General features: G+C 28.5%; 1 protein-coding gene across 2 annotated transcripts; it reads left to right on the top strand.

Annotated features, from left to right (window-relative positions):
- The first annotated feature begins 329 nt into the window (after positions 1-329).
- Positions 330-5,573, top strand: LOC115708255 (homeobox-leucine zipper protein PROTODERMAL FACTOR 2). 2 transcript variants are annotated; one of them, XM_030636477.2, is made up of 12 exons: positions 330-1,225; positions 1,673-2,017; positions 2,118-2,235; positions 2,323-2,511; positions 2,604-3,074; positions 3,156-3,257; positions 3,364-3,564; positions 3,666-3,840; positions 3,946-4,217; positions 4,320-4,415; positions 4,503-4,995; positions 5,112-5,573. In XM_030636477.2, the coding sequence occupies exons 2-11, from the start codon at positions 1,758-1,760 to the stop codon at positions 4,938-4,940; spliced, it is 2,322 nt and encodes a 773-aa protein (XP_030492337.2). In that variant the 5' UTR covers positions 330-1,225; positions 1,673-1,757; the 3' UTR covers positions 4,941-4,995; positions 5,112-5,573. The 2 variants fall into 2 exon arrangements, with proteins under 2 accessions (XP_030492337.2, XP_030492336.2); XM_030636476.2 differs by having other exon boundaries at positions 331-1,225; positions 1,685-2,017.
- The last annotated feature ends 17,023 nt before the right edge of the window (positions 5,574-22,596 follow it).

The following is a 22,596-nucleotide window of genomic DNA, read 5'->3' as shown; positions in this document are numbered from 1 at the left end:
TATATATTGGGTCTAACACATTTTAAGCCAACTATAATCATAACAAGATATATAAATATGAAAATATATATATTATAGTAGCTGGGGGAATAAAGTTAATAATTAAGAAGCCGCAATTTAATATTTGAGTATACACACTATAGGCTTATTTCGATCGTTGGGGAAGAAAATTAAAAAACATATTTTAAAATTAATAGTATCAATAATAATAATAATAATGTAATATAAGGATATATATATGAATATAAATATGAGATGAGAATGAGTAGATTGGTGTTTTTTTTTTTTTTCTCTCTCTCTTCTGTTTCTTGTCTCTGGGTAAGCATTTACTTCATTTGCTCTCTCCATAAATGCTATTCCACCATCTCAATACGCCTGCATGCAATAACTCCTCTTTCGCCTGCCACATCCACTCCATCTCTTCTTCTCTCTCTCTCTCTCCTTGTCTGTTTCCTTCTTCATCACCATTATTCATCTTCCTCATCATCTCCATCTCCACAACCCTTTTTATTCCGAAACCCCTCAACCTATACTACTATTAATCCATAAAAACCCACTTTTCTCTTTCTTTCCTCGTAGTAATAATAATAAGAGAGAAGAGTGTTTTTTCATGTGTGCACCCAAAATCGTTTTAGGCGTTATAAACATTATATTATATATAGTCAAAGATCCTCATCTTTATCCAGAGTGTCAAAACTCTTTTTTCCTATAATATTATTAATATTTTTGTACGTTAATCGTGTTTTGTTTGGCTTTTTATACGTAATACAGAGAAACAGTACTTTTTTGAAAAAGCCACAAATTATTATACTCAATTTCTGCCCTACCTATCTATCTATATATCTGTTACATTACATTACATGTTGTAATATATGTTGTTAGCCTAATAGGACCAGAGAATCTATTAAAAGCTACCGTCACTAAGAGTCAACTCCCCAACAAAACCAAAACCTAAATCCAAACCCAAAACAAAATTTCTCTTCCAGCTGGCCAACATTTTTTTTTTTTAAAAAAAAACCCCAAGTACGACTGAGTTTCTATAGAAATGAATTTATCGTCTAGGGTTTGTAGAAGACTGTTTATATACATATGTCTATAGTCTTTTCCACTAAGAAAAAATGTTTCCAGTTCGATCATCATTCGTCGGAAGACAGTAGTATTATTTGCCGTATTAATTGATTCTGGTCAACTTCGCAGGCGACTGAGTAGCTAGTTCGTTTATCAGGTCAGTTAATTTTTCTTTTTGGTAATTGTTGTGGGTTTATGGCGGTGGGGTGGGATTTCATTGGGAAATCCATGAAGGTTTAATTCTATGTGTATTTATCATTATAGTTTCTCATAAATATTACATAGTATATAGAGGCAATCACATAATGAGTTTTTTATAATAAGGGATCTAATCAATTAAATGATTTAAGTTGTAAAACCCTTCTCACCCTAAAAAAATAAATAAATCATTTTCTCGATAGAATGAATGTGAGTAGGGTGGGGTTGGAGAAGACTTTGATACATGTTATTAATTACACAGTGGAATACAGATAATAATTATCTCATTAAAAGCATAACATATCATTTTATTAGTCCTTTCTTGTACTCTCTTTAAATTTATAAGTTCTCTATCATCAATATTTTTTAAGATCCATAAAATTAATTATAGTTCTACTCTAACTAGAAAAATGCATAGGTTTTTGTTGGCTGCAGAATCATCATAATATAATAATATAGAGTCAAGGCTATTTGGAATTTGGTGGAAGAAAATGTTTCAGCCAAATATGTTTGAAACCACGCATCATCATCATCATCACTTAATGGATATAAGCCACAATAAAAGCATTTCTGAAAGTGATCAGTTGGGTTTGGGGGCCAACTTGAGAGACGATGATCTTGAGACTAAATCAGGTACGGAATTAATCATGGAAGCTGATCCATCTGGAGATGATGAACTAGATCCAACTCAAAAATCAAAAAGGAAACGTTATCATCGTCACACCCAACGTCAAATCCAGGAAATGGAAGCGTAAGTACACACACATATATATATATACTATTCATCACTTTATTAGATGTTATATTATCATCATATTTTTTTTACAAATTAAGTGTATTTTTTTTTTTAGATTCTTTAAGGAGTGCCCTCACCCAGATGACAAGCAGAGAAAGGAGCTTAGCCGTGAGTTAGGTTTAGAGCCTTTACAAGTCAAATTTTGGTTCCAAAATAAACGAACTCAAATGAAGGTATATATATATATATCTACATATATTAATGATGTTAATTATATATAAAGAAGAAAAAATGATTTTGAGTTTCTTAATTTGTTTTAGGCTCAACACGAACGCCATGAAAACTCAATTCTGAAAGCTGAGAACGATAAGCTTAGAGCTGAGAACAATAGGTACAAGGAAGCCTTGAGTAACGCCACATGCCCTAACTGTGGAGGACCAGCCGCACTAGGCGAAATGTCATTTGATGAACAACATTTAAGGATAGAAAATGCTCGTCTAAGAGAAGAGGTAATTAATTAATTAATTAATTCATTAAAATGCTTGTCTATTTGGATTGAGAGGGATTTTGTTTAATTTACACTCATATATACTGTACCCAGATTGATAGGATATCTGGGATTGCGGCTAAATATGCGGGAAAGCCGTTATCTTCATTTTCTCACCTTTCGTCTCACGCTTCTCGTACTCTTGACATTTCGGGTGTTGGAAATTTCGGGTCTCAGTCGGGTTTCGTGGGCGAAATGTTTGGTGCTACTGGTGATCTACTGAGGTCAGTTTCAGTCCCTACCGAAGCTGATAAACCAATAATAGTTGAGTTAGCTGTTGCAGCTATGGAGGAACTTATTAGAATGGCCCAAGCTGGTGACCCTTTATGGATTCCTGCCCATCATGACAATAACTCCATTAGTGGTGGTAATAATAGCACTGAAATTTTAAACGAGGATGAGTACTTGAGGACTTTCCCTAGGGGAATTGGGCCTAAACCACTTGGCATGAAATCTGAAGCCTCAAGAGAAACAAATGTGGTCATTATGAATCATACTAATCTTGTTGAGATTCTTATGGATGTGGTAAGTAATTAATAATCATTTTCATGTATTTATTTTTTCACAATTAAATTAATTATGTTTTTTTTTTCTTATAATTAACAGAACCAATGGTCGACCATATTTTGTGGAATTGTTTCAAGAGCTATGACTCTGGATATCCTCTCAACTGGAGTAGCAGGGAACTACAATGGAGCATTACAAGTGGTAATTAATTAGTAAAATATTTTTTATAGAGTTAATTTTACTTTATTATAACTTAATTACTCTCTTTTGGTTTTGTTAATTTTTTACTGTTTTGATCCTACAAAAGATGACAGCTGAGTTCCAAGTCCCTTCACCACTTGTTCCAACGAGAGAGAATTACTTCGTTAGGTACTGTAAACAACATGGCGATGGAACTTGGGCAGTGGTTGATGTTTCCTTGGACAATTTACGCCCAAGTCCCATTTCCAGGAGCCGAAGAAGGCCATCTGGTTGCCTAATCCAAGAATTGCCAAATGGATATTCAAAGGCAATAACTCTAATTTCCACTTTAATATTTAAATCCCTATATGTTCTCTTAATTTGAATACAATATTATATATTGATATATAACTTGGTACCTATGTTTAGGTTACTTGGGTGGAACATGTTGAAGTGGATGATAGAGCTGTTCACAACATCTACAAACCGCTAGTTAACTCGGGTATTGCCTTTGGAGCAAAGCGTTGGGTAGCTACATTGGATAGACAGTGTGAACGACTTGCAAGCTCAATGGCCAGTAACATTCCTGCTGGAGATCTCTGTGGTATATAATAAATTTATAATATTAAAGACTTCATTAATTAATTGCTCGATCGATGATATGATATTATTGGGATGAGATTATAATATGTCATGGTTAATTTGGCAGTGATAACAAGCCCTGATGGAAGGAAAAGTATGCTGAAGCTAGCGGAGAGAATGGTGATGAGCTTTTGTGTGGGCGTTGGTGCTTCAACTGCTCATGCTTGGACGACACTGTCGGCAACGGGTTCTGATGATGTAAGGGTCATGACCAGAAAGAGCATGGATGACCCGGGTCGGCCTCCCGGCATTGTCCTAAGTGCCGCTACTTCATTCTGGCTTCCCGTTCCACCCAAGCGAGTTTTCGATTTTCTAAGGGACGAGAACTCTCGAAGTGAGGTAATTAACAGAAATACCGCTTCATATAAAAAACTGCTAACCACTCAGAACGAACATAACTGTTAATAACCAATGGAATTGACTTGTTATTATCTAATGCAGTGGGATATTCTCTCTAATGGTGGACTAGTTCAAGAGATGGCTCATATAGCCAATGGGCGTGATCCGGGCAACTGTGTCTCCTTACTACGCGTAAATGTACGTTAGCTAAAGTAAATTCAGCCATAAATTTTTTTATATTAGTTGTTTATTATTATTAATTAATTGTTAAATTTATATATGCAGAGTGCAAATTCTAGCCAGAGCAACATGCTGATACTTCAAGAGAGTTGTACTGACTCAACGGGGTCTTATGTGATTTATGCACCAGTTGATATAGTTGCGATGAATGTGGTATTAAGTGGAGGAGACCCTGATTACGTGGCACTCTTGCCATCTGGCTTTGCCATCCTTCCTGATGGGCCTGCTAATAACAATAATAATATTAATAATAATAATAATAACAGCCATAATTCTGGTATCATTAATAATAATGGACCAGCTGGATCAGGAATCGTTGAGGTTGGTTCGGGTGGCTCATTACTCACTGTGGCTTTTCAAATCTTAGTAGATTCGGTTCCCACCGCAAAACTTTCCCTTGGTTCAGTTGCAACAGTTAACAACTTGATTAAGTGCACTGTTGAAAGGATCAGAGCTGCTGTCACCTCTGAAAATGTTCAATGATATTGAGGTAAAGGCTTCTTATGATGTCCTGAGATGATGGTGATCGAGCATTTAGGTGAGTGAGTGAGTGAGTGAGTGAGTGAGTGAGTTCATTTATATAATTACCAAAATTAAATCTCTAAGCTATATATACAATATTTGTTATTTAATTTATGTGTTTTTATTTTGCAGTGACTACATCAGAATTAATGGAAAGTATGAACTAAGTTAATTAGTCTTAGTTTGATTAATTATTAGGATCTTAATTATTACGAGGTATAAAAGAAGGAAGTCAAGAACGCACCTTAGAAAATATATCCTTGTTGTGTTGATGATCGATGATGAGGACAACAAAGTTGGAGAATGGAGAGACTATTTTGTGGGGGAAATGCAATTAAGGATAATGGGTTCGGGCATTGACTTCGAAATATCAAATTAAGTAGACTCATGACGTATGTACGGCCTTTTAATTATTGTTTATAATAAATTTTAAGTTTCAATAACTTTTGCTTAATTAATTTTAGGCCCTTTTTGGTTTAATTATAATTAGTTGAAAATGTACTAATATTATGTCATATGTGACTCAGGATCCTTATTAATGTAGATCACATTATTTAGTATTTCAATTAATTAATTAATGTCTTTTATTTCAAATATATATTAATATTTCACTTAATTATTAATTATTCCCGATTCACTATGTACTATATACTGCATAATTAAGCACTTCTTTAATTATAATATTCTTAGACAATATTAATAAACAAATCATGTTAAAGCTATACTTGTTAAATTAATTTATTTGGTGCAAATTCATTCAAACAGCCATCCGTCACCCGTGTATATATATATTGTTAGCATTTTTCATATATAATTACATCAATGCCTTTATGTTTGATCAATTAAGTTATGAAGAAGCACAAAAATTATTTAGGTACACATCTCATGCATCCAAATTATAGGTTGTTTAAAAATATATATAGTTGATAATATAATGTATTGCTTAAAAGAGATTCATTGATGTATCCTATTTACAAAATATTTTTTAGCTTAATTTTTATTTTTTATATTTGTGTATGTTATTGTTATTTAACATATTTTATAAAATTAAATCTAAGAAATTTAGAATAATTTATAATAGAGAAAGTAATGTTTAACCAGTTATGCGTATATAAAATAAAATAATCACTCATACAACAAATATTTAACTATATTTTCGGCATATTAAATTTTTTAAAATTTTACAAAATGTTTCAAATAATTATACGTACATAACTATAAAAAAAAATTCACTGAAAAATTATTTTAGATAACAAAATATATAAGAATAAAATAATACATTCTTGAGTGATTGTAAATTTTTTTAATAATAAAATTAAACCAAAAATATAATAATTTAATTAATTAATTATAATATATAATCCATTTATAATTTATAAAAGTTTCATTTTTTATATAAAATAGTTTTGTCGTTTCCCTTTATAGACGGCCAAATTTATAAGGTGTGTATATATATAATAGTACAACTTATTAGTAACTTTAAAAATACTGACAATCATTAATATAAGCAGGGTCAGTTTAGATATGACTTCCCTTTAAAGATCATACTTGTTTTCTCATGTAAAATTAAGTAGCTTGGGGACCATTTGTATATATAGCCTTTCAGACAAATGCTGAAATATATAACTGATACATATAAAAAATTAAAGTATATATTAATACTTTTTATAAAATATAATAATAATAATAATATTGAGGGATGTGAATGTGATAGTTCTATTACATAATGACATAAATTGGTAGCTCTGGCACTATTACTATCCCAAGCACACATGTAGGGTCGTTTGTCATATCTATAAAGCTATCACTGTTTAACCACTAGCTCAAGTGGCCATTGGTGGGTGTGTGAGTGTTGGGGGTCCTGGGTTCGAGTCCCAAGTAAAACATGTTGTAATATATAAACGCTTAAATAAAAAAAAAAAAAAAACTATCGGTGTTCATAATTATAATTAGTAATGTATACCTTCTTCTTCTTTATATTTTATATAAACATATGCATGAGCGAACCTATATGCAAAACTAAATGAGACCATCGTCTCATGTAAAATTTGACTAAATTCTAAATTATTTGAACTTAAATTTAAAATCAAATTTAAGCTTTTATATTAATATTAATTTCGTTAAATATTATCAAATTGTATTATTTCGTATATTGATACATTTATATTCAAAGTTTCTGTATCTCATGTTAGGCGAGATATTAATCAAGTCGCTCATGATTTGGCAAAATAAGCTTTAGTGTTGGATAATAATTGTGATTAGTTAGAAGATTTTCCTTCTACCATTTTTTTTCTTTTGTTGTAGATGACTTTGTGTAATTTGTAATAACAGTTTTTTCTTAAAAAAAAAAAAAAAAAGAAGGTTATAAGTTTAAAATTCTACATTTTTACTTACTTTTTGATTATTATTGAGATTTGAATTAACAATTAATTTAAAATATGAATACACTAAAATTCTCAATTTTTTTAACATAATTAATGGTTTATTATTTCATTACAATTAATTCTATAATTTTTATTAAATATTGAAGTTCACATAATATAAGAAATTAGAATAAGTATTGCTATTAAGTATCATGATTCTTATTACGATTATGGTGTGATGCCTTATAAATATTTATTAGTTTTCTATAATTATTATTAAAAGTAAAATAGCTAGATATTAAATTACATCAATAACTTATGACACTTTACAAAGAGTGTAATTGCCCTAAGTTAAATTTTATTTCTGATTTCTTCTCTAAACATAATATATTAATTTATGATATTTTCGATGCCCAAGAGAATTTATGAATTGCATCAAAGGGTTGTTGGAACCATTCAATATAAAATTTATGGATCAAATAATTAATAATCTTACATGAGAGGGTCCATAAATAGGTGGTGGTGTGGGAAGTATTGCTGTATTAATATTTATTACATAAGGGTCTATAGAGATATTATTATTATTATTATTATTATTATTATTATTATTATTATTAGTATTATTATTATTTATGATCAAATCAAGTGAATATGTCCCGAAGTTATTGCATAAGAAAAAAGGTTAAGAAATAATACCTTAAATTTGCTGCACAAAAAATAAATATGAAAGTTGTACACACACCTACACCTATCAATATAAGTGTGTCTAATTCATTGACGGAGCCATTCATTAACTACCTTATATGTATTTTATATGTATTAAGTAAGTAAATTTATATATATATATATATATATATTTGTTATTAGCAATTTACTCCCTAAATTAATTTATTTGAATATGAGCTTGATAGTTTTAAATTTTTTTTTTTGCTGAAATCGACATTAATTTCTTTAATTACTTTCATTAATTTTTTAAAAAAAAAACTAAAAAGGGAACTAAATTATTAATTAAGAGAGAAAAGGGAAAAAAAAAAAAAAAAAAGTAGGCACACGCTCACTAGTGTAGTTTATTTTAATATTTATTAAATTTAGTAAATAAATTATAGATTAGAGTAATATGTATTCCAACCTTAGAATATGTTTTTAAGAAAGAAAAAAAAAAACAGAATGTTCGAATTTTGATTGAAGCGAACACAATTACATATTTTAATTTTTAAACCACTAAAACACAACTTAAATTCATATAATAGTTATCCAAAATCTAATTTTTATATTTGGGTCTCTCAATCAAAACGTATTTTTTTTTTTTTTTCATTTTCATTCATAACACCATTGTTATTGTTTAACTCTATTGTTGTTATTTTAAATGTGGTACACAGTTATTCTATACGTGTATATACCTACCTACTAGTTAGGGAATTATTCAAATAAATTTTTTAAAAAAAAAATGAAAAAATTAAGTAGTGAATAAATAAAGATTAATGAGAGAGATTTTAAAAGTGACATATTAAGGTTTCTTTTTTATATATATAGAACACTTTTTAATGGGTATATATTACTAATAAATTGAAATATAAATATTAATTTAATAATATTAAGCTATTAAATTTTAATTAGATGGTGAATAATAGAAGAAAAATTTGAATTTCTATGATTAAATTAGCTATTTAACTAAAAAAAATATCAAAAAAATTCCTATTTTTACACTATATCAAAAAAATAAGTTAACATTCCTTAAAAAAAAAAAAAGTTAGCATGAAAAATATATTTAAGTCAAACTCAATATTTTTTTATTATATTTTTATCATTTGTTTTTATTATTTTTTAGCGGGATGGAACAACCCTAATCTATATAATGTAAAAATAAGATATTTTTCAAATTCAATAAAAAAATTAAACATAAAAATTCAAATTTTTTTAATATTACTCATTTATAAGTAATACCCATTAAAAATGTCTAGATAGATATATAAATTTGATTGCATATTATCCACCTAATATTTAGTTAATTGATTATTAAGGGACACATATGATGGATCAATTTTTTTTTAAGATATGATGGTCTTCAAAAATTTCCTTTAGTTTCCGTCGGGCCTAAATACCAATTTTGTATTGTACATGACTAACCGTACGTGGTACAAGTCAATTAAGTATGGAAAATGACAGTTGCATGCACCTAATCAAATCGAATAGTAATTAATCAGTACACAAGTTTTGGCCCTACGACAGTGCTGAGCAAAAGGATAGGAAAATAGGGCATGAGTTTCAACTCAAGCCTCCTACTTAAACAGGTCGACCCAACCGGTTTGGAGACTTTGGGTAAAAAATTAAAATTGGATATATTATTAAAAGGAACTGTCTCAATCAATACTTTTTAAATTTAATTTTTTTAGAAAAAAAAAAAAGCAAATACTTTATAAATTTTAAAATAGTGTGTATTCGGATCACAAAATTTATCAACTTTTTTAAAGACATTTTTAATTGGAATTTAAAACATTAAATATAGTGTAATTTCATATTATATTTACTCTAATGGAACATTAAAACTATACTCATAAATAGTTTTGTCTACAGTTTCCTATCAAATTTACTATTTAGTGGGGCACTGTAGACCACACTATTTTCTTAAAACAAAGTTTTTAATAATTAAATAAGGAAAAACTAAATAATTATATATGTAGTATTAAAATATTCTTATTATATGAATTAAATTATATAAAATTTGGTGTAATTTTTAGTATTGTGATTGGAATATTGAAAAAAAAAATAGTGTTGAAATAATGGTTTTTTGCTGTTGATTTAACACTAAATTTAAGTTTAACCATTAGAGATGGCCTAAGTACATATTTGCTCTTATAAATATTTATTATGTATATTATACATTATACAAAATTATTTATTATATTATATAAAAGGATATAAAAAAATGGCCATTTTAATATAGAGGATATTGTGTAATGACTCAAGCTGCCATATGATTGGGCATGCCAGTTCCTAAGATATTAATAAATTGTAAGAGCATCTCTAATAGTAATATTCTTTAAGGGTGGCGAAAATTTTCGTATCGCCTAATAATATAATATTTTATTTTATCTCTTTTTCATATCATTTTTATTTATTCAGAAATATTTCAATAATAATTAGGGGAATTACTTCATATATTATTTTTTTTATTTTTTTTAAATTTACAGTTTGAGTTGCTTCTGTGATTTCTATATGGGTTGCTATATGAATTTTTGTTACAATTTACTTTGTTCTGTTAATTGCTATGTGAGTTTCTGTGTGGAATCCCGTAAAAATACAGAAAAAAAAAAACTGTTTTGAAGTATTATTAAAATAATATAATGATTAATTTTTTTTTTTTACTTTTATCACAAAATAATAATAATAAATAAATTCCCATTCAAAAAAATAATAATAAATAAATAAATAAAAGAAAGGATATCAAGGATGCTATTTTTTAGCATTATTCTAATTTACTTCAATAGTAAGCATCTATTACAAGATGTCCAAAAAAACATTCTCATTAAAGATACTCTAATACCACTATGCTCCACTTAATAAATAAATTAAGAAATAAATAAGTACCCAAGCTATAGCTATAGCTCTTCCATACTCAAAAGCTAATTACCGAAACATCAAACTCTACTACCACCATGTGTACTTATAAAAATAAACACAAAACTTACTAATATTATCTGCCAAACAAAAATTATTATCAAAACATCAAAACATAGAAATATTAAAGGTTAAATTGATTTAAACATGAAACTCTCATATATCTTCTCACATTCAAATGTATAGATTTAAGTTTTCAATATATTTTTCTCTAATTACGTTAAATTGATAATAAAAAAACTCAATTTATATTTTCAAATGTGGTATGATTAAATATTAAAGGACAATCTATATTTAGTGGCTGACTAAAAATTTAAAGTGAGTGGGCGTAACTTTTATTTGTAAGTTAGTAAGAACAAAAGTAATAAATATTAAAAAATAAAAAGTATTCCAAATGAAATTTAAACTATTCACCTCTATCTTACATGTATATGCAATTTAATAATTATTATACCAAAACTAATAATTATATTTACAAATATTATTCTTTATTATAAATATATATCCTAATACATATTTTTTTTTTTTCACAGCAGTCTTACATCTCATATTTCCATACTAATATTATATATATATATATATATATAAATATAAATATAAAAACACATGAACATGCATAGATTTGATTACTTATTGCCCCATCTACGTACGTGCTTCAAATTGATCTATTTTTTATAAAATAAAAAAGACAATCCCAACAATCTAAAGTTGTTTCTCTTTTATTCTAATTTATAGTAATATATATATATACAATTATAATAATATATATTATTGATAAACTCTGTATTTAATATTAATTCAGAGAACTGTACAGAATATTCAAGTATAATAATTGGTAAAAAACTTGTCACTTTTATGAAAATACCAAATATTAATATACATACAGCTGATTATTCCAATTAGTTCTTCGTTTCGGGAAACGTCAAATTAAAAGCCAAAACAGAAGAATAAATGCTTTTTTTTGTGTGTGTAAAATGGTTTCTATATTGGTGAGGATAACAAATTAGTATCATTAATTGACTTATATTTTATATATAGATTTTATCGTTTTTTAACGTATAAAAATAAATAAATAAATATACAGGTAATAACATATAATAACCTACCTAGCTAACTATATGCAGAGTCTGTACACTGTCATCAAAAGCTCCGGTGGTGTACGAATATGGTGCCAAGTTGTTCAGCTGTAATTAATTAATTTTATTTTTTCTCCATATATAATAATAGTTACACGAATTATTCTCCTTTTTTTAAAATTGAAAATTAAACAAGCGAAAAGTTTATTAGAAAAAACGCACTACTCCCAAATATATGACATACATTTAATATGATGGAGTATTGTAAGAGCATCTTTGCTCCAGTACAATAAATAATAAGATGAGATAAAGACAAAAGTCCTTAAATTCAACAATCTTAATAGTTGATGAGGTATTTTTAACGACCTTAAAAGTTCAAGGAGGATAATTTAGTACATGTCAAAGTTAGGGGGGCAAAATCCTAATTAGCCATAATAATAATGCAGGTCATTTAATGATGCCCTCCCAGTTTCCTAGTTTGCTCACCCTACTCTTGAATAGTCTCTTTAATGGCAGCATATATTCGTTCTCAATTATGGAGTGGTGGCAAATTTGCTTCTTCTCGATTATCCGGTAGAGATTTTATTATAATAGAAGAAAATTAAGATGTATTACAATTTTATTGTAAATATAATACAAAAACAACAAGAGTTAACTAAATGTTACAACAACACTACACTATATATATATATATATTTATTTATATTTATATAAAAAAATAGAAGAAGAAGGCACTAAATATATAATTAATCTAAAACATATATATGTATAAGAGGAGAAAAATATATATATATGTACTCACTCTCAATTTTAAGTGTAAATTAGTGGGAATTACTATATATGACTTTAACAAAGCATAATATCTTGTCAAAAAGCTTATTTCTCATATCTCTAAGCACTAAAAAAACTATTTAAGAAATAGCTTTATAAATTATCAAGCCTTGTATTTTCTAGCAAGTGCTTAGAAAACTTGTGTGCACAAATAAGCACCTTAGACCTCCATATATGGTCTTAATCCCATAGATGTTACCAGCCAAAATATAGCTTTAAATGGAGATAGGAACGTTGGTGAGAATGATGATAGAAACATCTCCCATAAATAATTTCTTAAGTTCCATGAGACATATCACTTGAAGTGATACCCTCAAACCATTTACCGTTAAATGTCACTAAAACATCGAAATCTCTCATTTAGTAATGTTGGCGATTGTGTCGCCTGGACCTAACTCTGCATACCAATTTTGACTTCAAAACTCCTCTTTGAGTAAACTTAGCACCTAACGTTCCAAAACTCATTTAGCTAATGTAAATGAATATTTTGACAGTTTCTCAAAAACATCTCCATTTAATTTATTTAACTCACATATACAATTACTAACTTAATTGTATCTTTATCAAATGTGAATCATAAATTACAAATTCATTTCAAATTTGTAACCTCTCTTATGTTATAAAAGCATGACAACTTTTCATATACTCACTTATTAGTATGTTACATATATTTAATTTACATATTATAATTCAAAATTATATAATGTCCCTAGCCTAGCGAGTTCTCAGCTATCATATCTCCTCGAAAGTAGAGGTGAAGCCAGAAATAAAATTAAAGTAGAGTAAATTATCTATTTTTATAATAAAATACTAACAATATTTATGGTGCATATACACCCTTTATGAAGTGTCACTACAGGAAATGTCACTTTTACCAGCACAGTTCGCTACTGCGCTGGTAAGGTAAAAGTAACTTTTACCAGCGCATTTCGTAAACTGCGCTGGCAAAGAAGTTAAAGTTTTACCAGCGTACATTTGCAGTGGCTAATATCTAACTTTTACCAGCGCATTTACGTGCTGGAAAAAGTCATCTTTGCCAGCGCTTTTCATTTTATGTTGGCAAAAGTTCTAATACCAACATTGATTTGCCAACACAGCACAAGTAAATTTTATTTTACCAGCGTAATACTAACTTTTGCCAGCACAAAAATGTGCTGGCAAAAATGACATTTCTTGTAGTGTGTTATATGTGTACTTTTACGAATTAGTTTATAATAATAAACTACAATTTATTAAAAAAATATAGTTTAATTAAAACTTTACTAGTTAAATAAAATAATTTAAAACATAACATTACAACTTTTAAACTCTAAGGATCCGTTTTTGAAACTTAACAAGGTAATATTACGTTCAAAATACAACCATATTTATTCTCAAAAGCAACATAAACCTTTACCTGACAACTCGACCTTGCCGGCTAGTAGTTAAGCTTATATATATATGTACAATTTTGTTGACGAAGGTCCAACTCATGATTGATCTAGTTTGTTTATTCTCTTACATGCACAACACTCGTGAGTCACAAAAATTCAGCAACAAAAATAATATCATATATAATTGTACAAACATAATATTAATAAGCACATATATACTTCAATCCATATGCAAGAAGTCACTGTAAACATTGCAAACAGACATTAATATTAAATATTTATCTAATAAGACAATCATATATTATTATAAAATAATCATTTCAAGGTTGATCCTTAATAAATAACCATTTTTAATATTGTTTGTCCAATAAGACAATCATTTCCAATATTAATTGTTTGTCTAATAAGACAACAATTGCATGTAAACCTTTCGACGATTTTAAGTAGAGTTATAACTCTTTTTTTTACATACACATCCACACAGGGTCGGTCCTGGACATAGACGGGCTAGGCCCGTACCTAAAGCCCACCCCATCGCAGGGCCGAAAAACAACCATATAAACTCTTCATCATCTTCAAAAAAAAAAATAATAAATAAGCCCAGTCAGTTTTTACTCTCAGCCTAAGCCAGCCCAACTAAACATTAAATGGAGTGGTCTAACTCTAACTTACACTCCAAAAGGTGTAAGTCCAAGCAAAGAAAGAAAAAAAGAATTACATAAAAAAAAAATTACATATACAAAAAAGCTTATTTTTTTAATTTATTAAAATTGTCTTAGGCTCACTTTTTTTCAGGCCCGAGCTGCATTCACATACACATACACATATTTTGAGGTACAATTGTAATTTTCTTACTTCTAATCTAAATTAGGTGTGGTGGCCAACTTAAGTGGAAATTTCTCGACGATTTGGGGTCCTATGTCACATTAGCAGTAATGAAGTAAATGTCATGTATTAAAATACTGGCTAACTCAAAAGAGTATACACTACACCAAAAACTGTGTGTTCATCTTCTTTGTTTGTACGGGAACACAGATGGTGTTGGTGGGTGAAGATACCGTTGGCCTTTAATAATACAACTGGGAAACTTTAAAGTCAAATTAATTAATTGGGTTTTAATTTGCTTAGCTGTACTATATATATATATTTATATATCTAGATATAGCAGATTTCGAGTGATATATAAATGGTTGATATACGGTATTACTTAATTTATTCTCAAGTTTAAGTACGTTCATTAATATATATATTATGGTTTTATTTTTATGGAAAATACAAAATTATAATTTAGAAAAGATGTAGCCATGCTCCATGCATGATGATATATATATAACAGTGTACATATTTGCCGAATTTTAAAAGAGAAGTGTACAATAATATATATTTTTTGTCATTCAATTTACAATAACCAAATTTAAAGCATCTCATATTTTTTAACATTTTTTAGTTTTTTTAATTTTTGGCGTTTTTAAAAAGTAAGTTTTTTTATTACAGGAGAAACCAATTAATTACCTTTATACAAAAAAACTTTTTTTTTTTATATTATATAATTTAAGATGCATTTTAATTACCTCTAAAATTTATTTTTATACATATCTTAGTAATTAATTGGTTATTTTTAAGTTATATTATGATAAATTATAATTTAAAATATATTTATGTAACTTTAAAAATTATTTTCGAAACTAATGAGTTGTCTTGTAATATAATGAACTATTATTTTTATATACCTTTATGTTATTTTAAAAGCTAATATATTATGGTATAATATAATATAATTCAATTAACAAAATTCTAAAATGAATATTAACTAAATTATTTTAAAAAAATTAAAAAACAGTAACTAATCACTGTATTAGTAACCAAATTTTTTTTTTTTGCCTAAAAATAGCAAAAACATATGCACCCCATATCTTGAAATGTTCCTATTGAACAATCCACAATAATATTTTTTTAGGCTCATCTGAATAATAAAGTGATTAAAAATTATTTTTGAAGTTTAAGAGAAAAGAGAGAAAAGAGGGTGGAAAAAATATAAAGGAAAAGGAGAATATTATTCCAATAAAAACGTTATAAAACTTTTACAAAAACAAACAATAGAGTAAATGAGTTTGTGTTAAAATTGTAAATTAGATGGGATAATGGGTGGCTTATGCAAATTTTCGTAAATAAAATCCATGGCCCAATAGAAATATATGTAGATGAGTAGGCCCATTTTATTGGAATCGAGCGTACTGTTCGTATATCCAAGGACAATATTGAGTGGTCGAGGAATGGGCCGGGAATTCAACTCAACTCACCCACATTGTTTGTACTTTGTACTTATATGGCATGTTAAATAAAGAGAAAATTATAGAAAAATTCTAGGGAAATTTACAAAAATACTAAATTTTCACTTAATCTTTATAAAAATACTGCCACACGGCAAAAATAACTTTTATACTGCTTTGGGACTTTTTTTTTCTTTAATATTGTAAACATCAAAAATAAAAAAACGAGGTCTTCATCTTCCACACCCGCAGACAAAACCACTACAACAATACCAGAACAGGCAGAAAACAACCATGAAATCCGTTTAGATGAAGCAGAAACACTAAAACCATTAATATTGGGGTTGTCATGGTTTTTTAATGTTGTTTTTGGGTTGTTCCACTGTTATTTTGTATGTTTAACAAATATTAGTTTTAAATTACACAAGTTAAACTAATCACTGAATATTTATTTGAGGTAACCAGAATAAAAGAATCATGGACAGTGATAGTCTTACCTTATATTAAAATTGTGAAATCTAGAAAACCAAAAACAAAGGATTGAACCTGGATGGGAAAAGAAACAACATAACAAATGCAGCAAATGTAGGGAGCTGGGGCACAACAAGAGAACATATAGGAGAAGACAACAAAAATGAAAAGAAACAGAACAACTAAAAAATAACAGTAGAACAACAGAGGAAAACTGAACATATATTAGAGCATATGATACTAAAGAACATAACTTACATACAAATTTCATTATTCCCTATTACTATTAAAAATAGAGCAGTACAATAATATTTAGAAAATGTGATAAAAAAAAATGAAAGAAAACAACAGTGTTACTACGAAACCCTTTAGACACAGGGCCCCACACAGTGTTAGAGTTTGTCTCCTATATCAGACCGGCAAAGTGCGCGCTTTACTAAAAGAATATGTCATTTTTGTCCAACAACATATTCTCTAACATTCTCGGTACGAACGTGGTTGCGCACGAAAAGTGGCATCATCAAATGGTCCTCACTGGTACGGAAAATCCTCACCTCGTGAATTGGGCCTCACACAAATGGTCAAAAGTCAATAAATGTATATTTTACCCCATTAAAGGGTCTAGTTGATACCTTAAAACCCTTTCGCGTTCGGTATGCTCATACTTGATTTTTCCTTATTAATAGAACTAAGTTGAAAATTGAATTCTTGGGAGAAAAGTTGGGAATTGAGGTTCTTTAACTAGGGCAAACACACTTGTAAGAAGATATAGTTTGAAGCATTTTTAATTCAGTAATATTGACTTGTGGACTAAAGTTCATTAAAGCTCGAACCACGTAAAAAATTTTGATATCTTCTTCTTTAATTTATTTCTACTTAATTAAGCTTATTTTTTTATAATCGGTTCTGAAAATATCAATAAATAATAAACTATTCAAAAAAATTATAACTAGTCTAAAATAACTATAAGAAATATCCATATGATTGAAAAAAACTAATGAAACTAAAAAGCTCTCTTAAATATAAAAATAAATAGAGTGTTCTAACAACCTTTTTGGGATGTACTATAGACTTATTGTGGTTTTTTTTTTTTCTTGCAAAATATTGTTTTGGTATTCTATATTTTTAAATATAGTTATTCCGTTTTACAAGTCATACAGATTTGGTACGTTTAAATTTAAATTTGATTAATTAATAAAATATTACCAATATAATAAAAAAATTGTTAGGAAAAAAAAAAGTTCTCTACTAACAGTAAACATTTCAAAATAAACCCTAAATAATATCATTATTATACACACCAAAAGAAAAAAAAAATTGTTGGGTTAGAAAAATAGAACGTAAGAGTCAGCATTAGATAATTTAATCTCATTAGTAATATCATGATTAATAGGTCGCGTTTGCAACAAAGTACCTTGAACAATGGAAGAATGCTCGAAACTCCAATTTGGATACGTCTCGGTCTGAGGTTCAGTTCGGCGACGGTAATGAGCATTGGACACCTCCAACCGGTAGTAGTTTCAAGGTTAATGTAGATGCGGCTTTGTTTGATGGTGGACACAAGTATGGTATAGGAATGGTGGCTCGAGACCGAAATGGCTTTCTCGTGGAAGCCCGCACTGTCTTCTCTCACGGCTTGGTTGATCCCCCCCTTGCAGAAGCCATAGGTCTGAAGGAAGCGCTCAGTTGGATTAAGGAAAGGCAATGGCAAAATGTTTTATTGGAATCCGACTGCCTTGGTGCTATCCAAGCTATTCGTAGCTCTTTAAAAATGCTTTCTTTATTTGGTTTAGTTATTTATGATTGTAAGAATTTGATTAACTCTATTGGTAATGTTTCTGTTTCTTTTGTGAAACGATCTGCTAATGTAGTGGCCCATCACTTTGCGAAGGCTGCTATGTTATTCCCTGATCGTCGTTTCAGTTTGGAGGATGTTCCAACTGATTTGCTACCTTGTTTGGTAGCTGAAGTTATTGGTTAATAAAATATTTGATCATTCAAAAAAAAAAAAATATCATGATTAATAATTTTCAGATTAGCTAGTTTTATAATTTCTCTATATCGAGATATATAATAATCGGACAATTAAGCAAATAAAATATAACATATATATCACATTAAATTTTACCTGACTGAAGACTTGATATTTAATTCTACTTGACTAAAAATTAACTTAATAAGAATAAAAAAGTTCAAATAATTAATCACATATATTTGTTTTAGAAATATTAATGGTGAACATTCATGCTATTATTCATGGTTCATTGAAATCATTTTCAATAAAGTTTCGAATCAAAAACATTTAGAGCATGCATGATAAAGAAGTATCGATCCCACGTGAAATAATTATATTTCATTGTTAATAACAATGTTTATTATATGTTTTTTTATTGCAGACGCTGTCATTATTATTAATTAACTATCAACTTTGTTTTGTTTGTTTGTTACTTGGGACCATGGGCCATGACCTTCTACAACGACATTTTCAGCTGTTTGATTACTTTTCAAATCCACTTTCTTATTCTGAAACAAAAACCAAACTCTCTCCTTAAAGAAAACATTAATATATATTCACATACGAAATAAGTTTTTTTTTTCTTAGAATAAATAATAAACTGTCACAATGATCAATTTTTTATGGTGGGCCCATTCAATTTTAGTGGGTGATTGGAACCAAATAAGAAGAGTCATTAATTTTTTGAATCCAATATATATGATATGTATGTATGAATACATATGTATGTAATCATAAGTAAAATTTTAGTAACCTTTAAATTTTGTAAATAAGAAGTGTTTACATGAAAAGAAAGAAGAAAATGGTATCCAAACATGTAAAAGCATTTCATTTCGAAAAAAGACACAAAAAAACAAAAAACAAAAATGGACCTCAAGCCTTTTTGTTCAGATTACCACATAACTTTTCTAATTTTAAGAACTTAATTAAATCAAGATTAATCAACACAATCATAAAATTTACAAGCTTCACTAGAAATGAAAACACATTCCAGCCAATTATTTTCCTTGGATTTCTAATAAAATCGACTTTATCAAAAATTTTACAATCACTAATACATATTACAAACTGCAAAATCACATTATTTACAAAGAAATAGTAAACAATTACCCTAAAACAAAATAATCTCTCAATCTGAACTCCCTTTTAGATATTTGAGCAACTAACCATTTTCAATGGAATTTCTTGCAAGAAAAACAATACAGAGAAAATAAAGAGAGAAAAAGTATGATTAAAAAAATATCAGCTTTGTAATATGAGGTATGTTGTAACAGTAACAAGAATGCGTTATTTATACGCAACTAAATAATGAAACCCGAAATAGACAACTATACTCAGCTAGACAACGTATTACAACCCAAAATATATTTTACTGAAATGGACACAACTTACTATATATTCTACAAATAAAATAACGAACAACCAAGATACAAATTGAGACAAAATATTATTCGCCACAATACAAACACACAAAAATAATGGTTGTTACTATCTCCCTCTTAGATAAGTTATGATCATTATTAATGAACCAAAACAACAAAAAATATGATAATTAAGAACATAAAAAGGAAAAACAACCTAACAAAATTAACCATATGCTTAAAGATTGAACATTACCGAACTAAACAAGATAAAATAGAAGGCAGTTACTCTCCCCTTCAATGATCATAATGAATTAATAGCCAACTATCTAAACCAAACATTTAAAACTAGGCTATCTCTCCACCTAATGAGCATATATAATATCAATGCCAAATCAACATGTACCTAAACCAAATACAACATTTTCTTAAATGCTCCCCTAGAGAAAATTAAAAGATTAACAAAAAATTCTTATAAGTAACAGTAAATGCAACATTAACTCCTCATTGTAAAAGAAAATACCAAACCAACACAACAAGAGACCTACAACATATGTGTATTAGATATAAAAAAAAATGAGAAAGATTGACCAAACAAATTAAAACTACGGTCTAAAATATTAGCTCTGCAATTTGAGATGTGTTCAAACAGTAACAAAAAATGATATTTATATTTTGTTAAATGAAATCCGAAATGGATAGTTTTATCCAATCGGACAACTATAATAATTCGAAATATCTTTTTTGACATGTACACAACTTATTGTGCTCAAATAAAATAACGAACTAAAATGCAATTGAGAAATATTAATATTGATTAATTTGTTATATAATACACACGCTATACGCAATTTTGGAACATAATTTTCTACGTACAAAAATAATGACGGTTAAAAAAACAAAAATATGTATGTGTAACGTCCACGGAATATATTAAAAAACTTATTAAAAAAATATGTGTAACGTCTTCGGAATTATAGTTCTTATACACGAGTTTGTTACTCTGGCTGCTTCATGGACTGACGACTGGCCAGGGTCGCGAGCGATCATGGAAAGTGGTGGTCGCGACTACTGAAGCAAAATTTGACAGCTTCAACATCTTTCAGTAAAATGTGCATAACTTTCACATACGAACTCCAAATGAGTTGATTCAAGATGCGTTGGAAAGAAGAAAACGAAATCTAAAACTTATATGTTTTAACTTTTTCCAAAATCTGACCAGAACATAGTTAAATTTAAGCTTGAAGTTTCAGCTTTATTTTCTTGCAGAATTTTCTCTATTCTATAGATTGTTGTTTTCCGAAATTTGATCAATTGATATATTCCAAGTGTGAAACCTTGAAACCAAAGAAAACAAGCATAATTCCATTCCAAAAAAAATAATAAAGAAGGAAAAAACCTATAAAAAGTGACTGCAAACGTAGGCTAAAAATAGCCTAACACCTTATACACAAACACGAGTGTTTCCAGCGTGCTTTGTCCTCACTCCCACGCTTCCTGGGAAAACTTCCCAAGAGGTCACCCATCTTAAAATTATCCCAGATCAAGCAAGCTTAACCGTGGAGTTTTTTTATGATGTGCTACCGAAAAACAAGATGGACCTTGTTGATATAGGCAGTACCAATCAATTTATTTAAGCTCTCTTCAACTGTGTAGTCCCATACCTACACAGTCTTAGAATCATCTCACTTCACCTTCCCCAAGCGGTGTGGGATTGTACAGCTTACCCGATATTTCCCCTTACGGATCACGGGACTACTGACTATCACAAGACTAAGCTCGCGCCTAACTAAGACTCACTCGGCCTAAGGGCTCAAAAAAATATTTTCTCTTTAAAAATATACATATTTTTCAAAAATATCATATATTTTTCAAATAGAAGGGTTTAATAATTTTTATTTTCTTAAGGCCTACTCAATCTTAAGGTCGACCTTGATTAGAGTGTTATTCTACAAATGGTTATTAGTAATTTTGTATATAAATTATTAAATTAAAGAGAAATACGAAAAAGACACTAGTGGTGTCTAAGCATACTCCAACATGTTAATACAGTAGAACATCTATTTAAGAATACTCTATTAAAGAATAACCTCTAATTTCTTATAAAAAAATCAAGTCCCAATTTGGGCCAGTTATAAATAACAATAACCTCTAAATTGTAATTAGTTATACATTTTTTAAGTCCCATATTACCAAAGTATATCTCTATATAAGAATAATTACATCTTGATAAAATATAT

The sequence above is a fragment of the Cannabis sativa genome, chromosome 1 (assembly GCF_029168945.1).
Source record: "Cannabis sativa cultivar Pink pepper isolate KNU-18-1 chromosome 1, ASM2916894v1, whole genome shotgun sequence".
In the NCBI taxonomy this organism is placed as follows: domain Eukaryota; kingdom Viridiplantae; phylum Streptophyta; class Magnoliopsida; order Rosales; family Cannabaceae; genus Cannabis; species Cannabis sativa.
The sequence above is the reverse complement of the archived record's forward strand: the minus strand, read 5'-3'. Positions and strand labels throughout refer to the sequence as shown.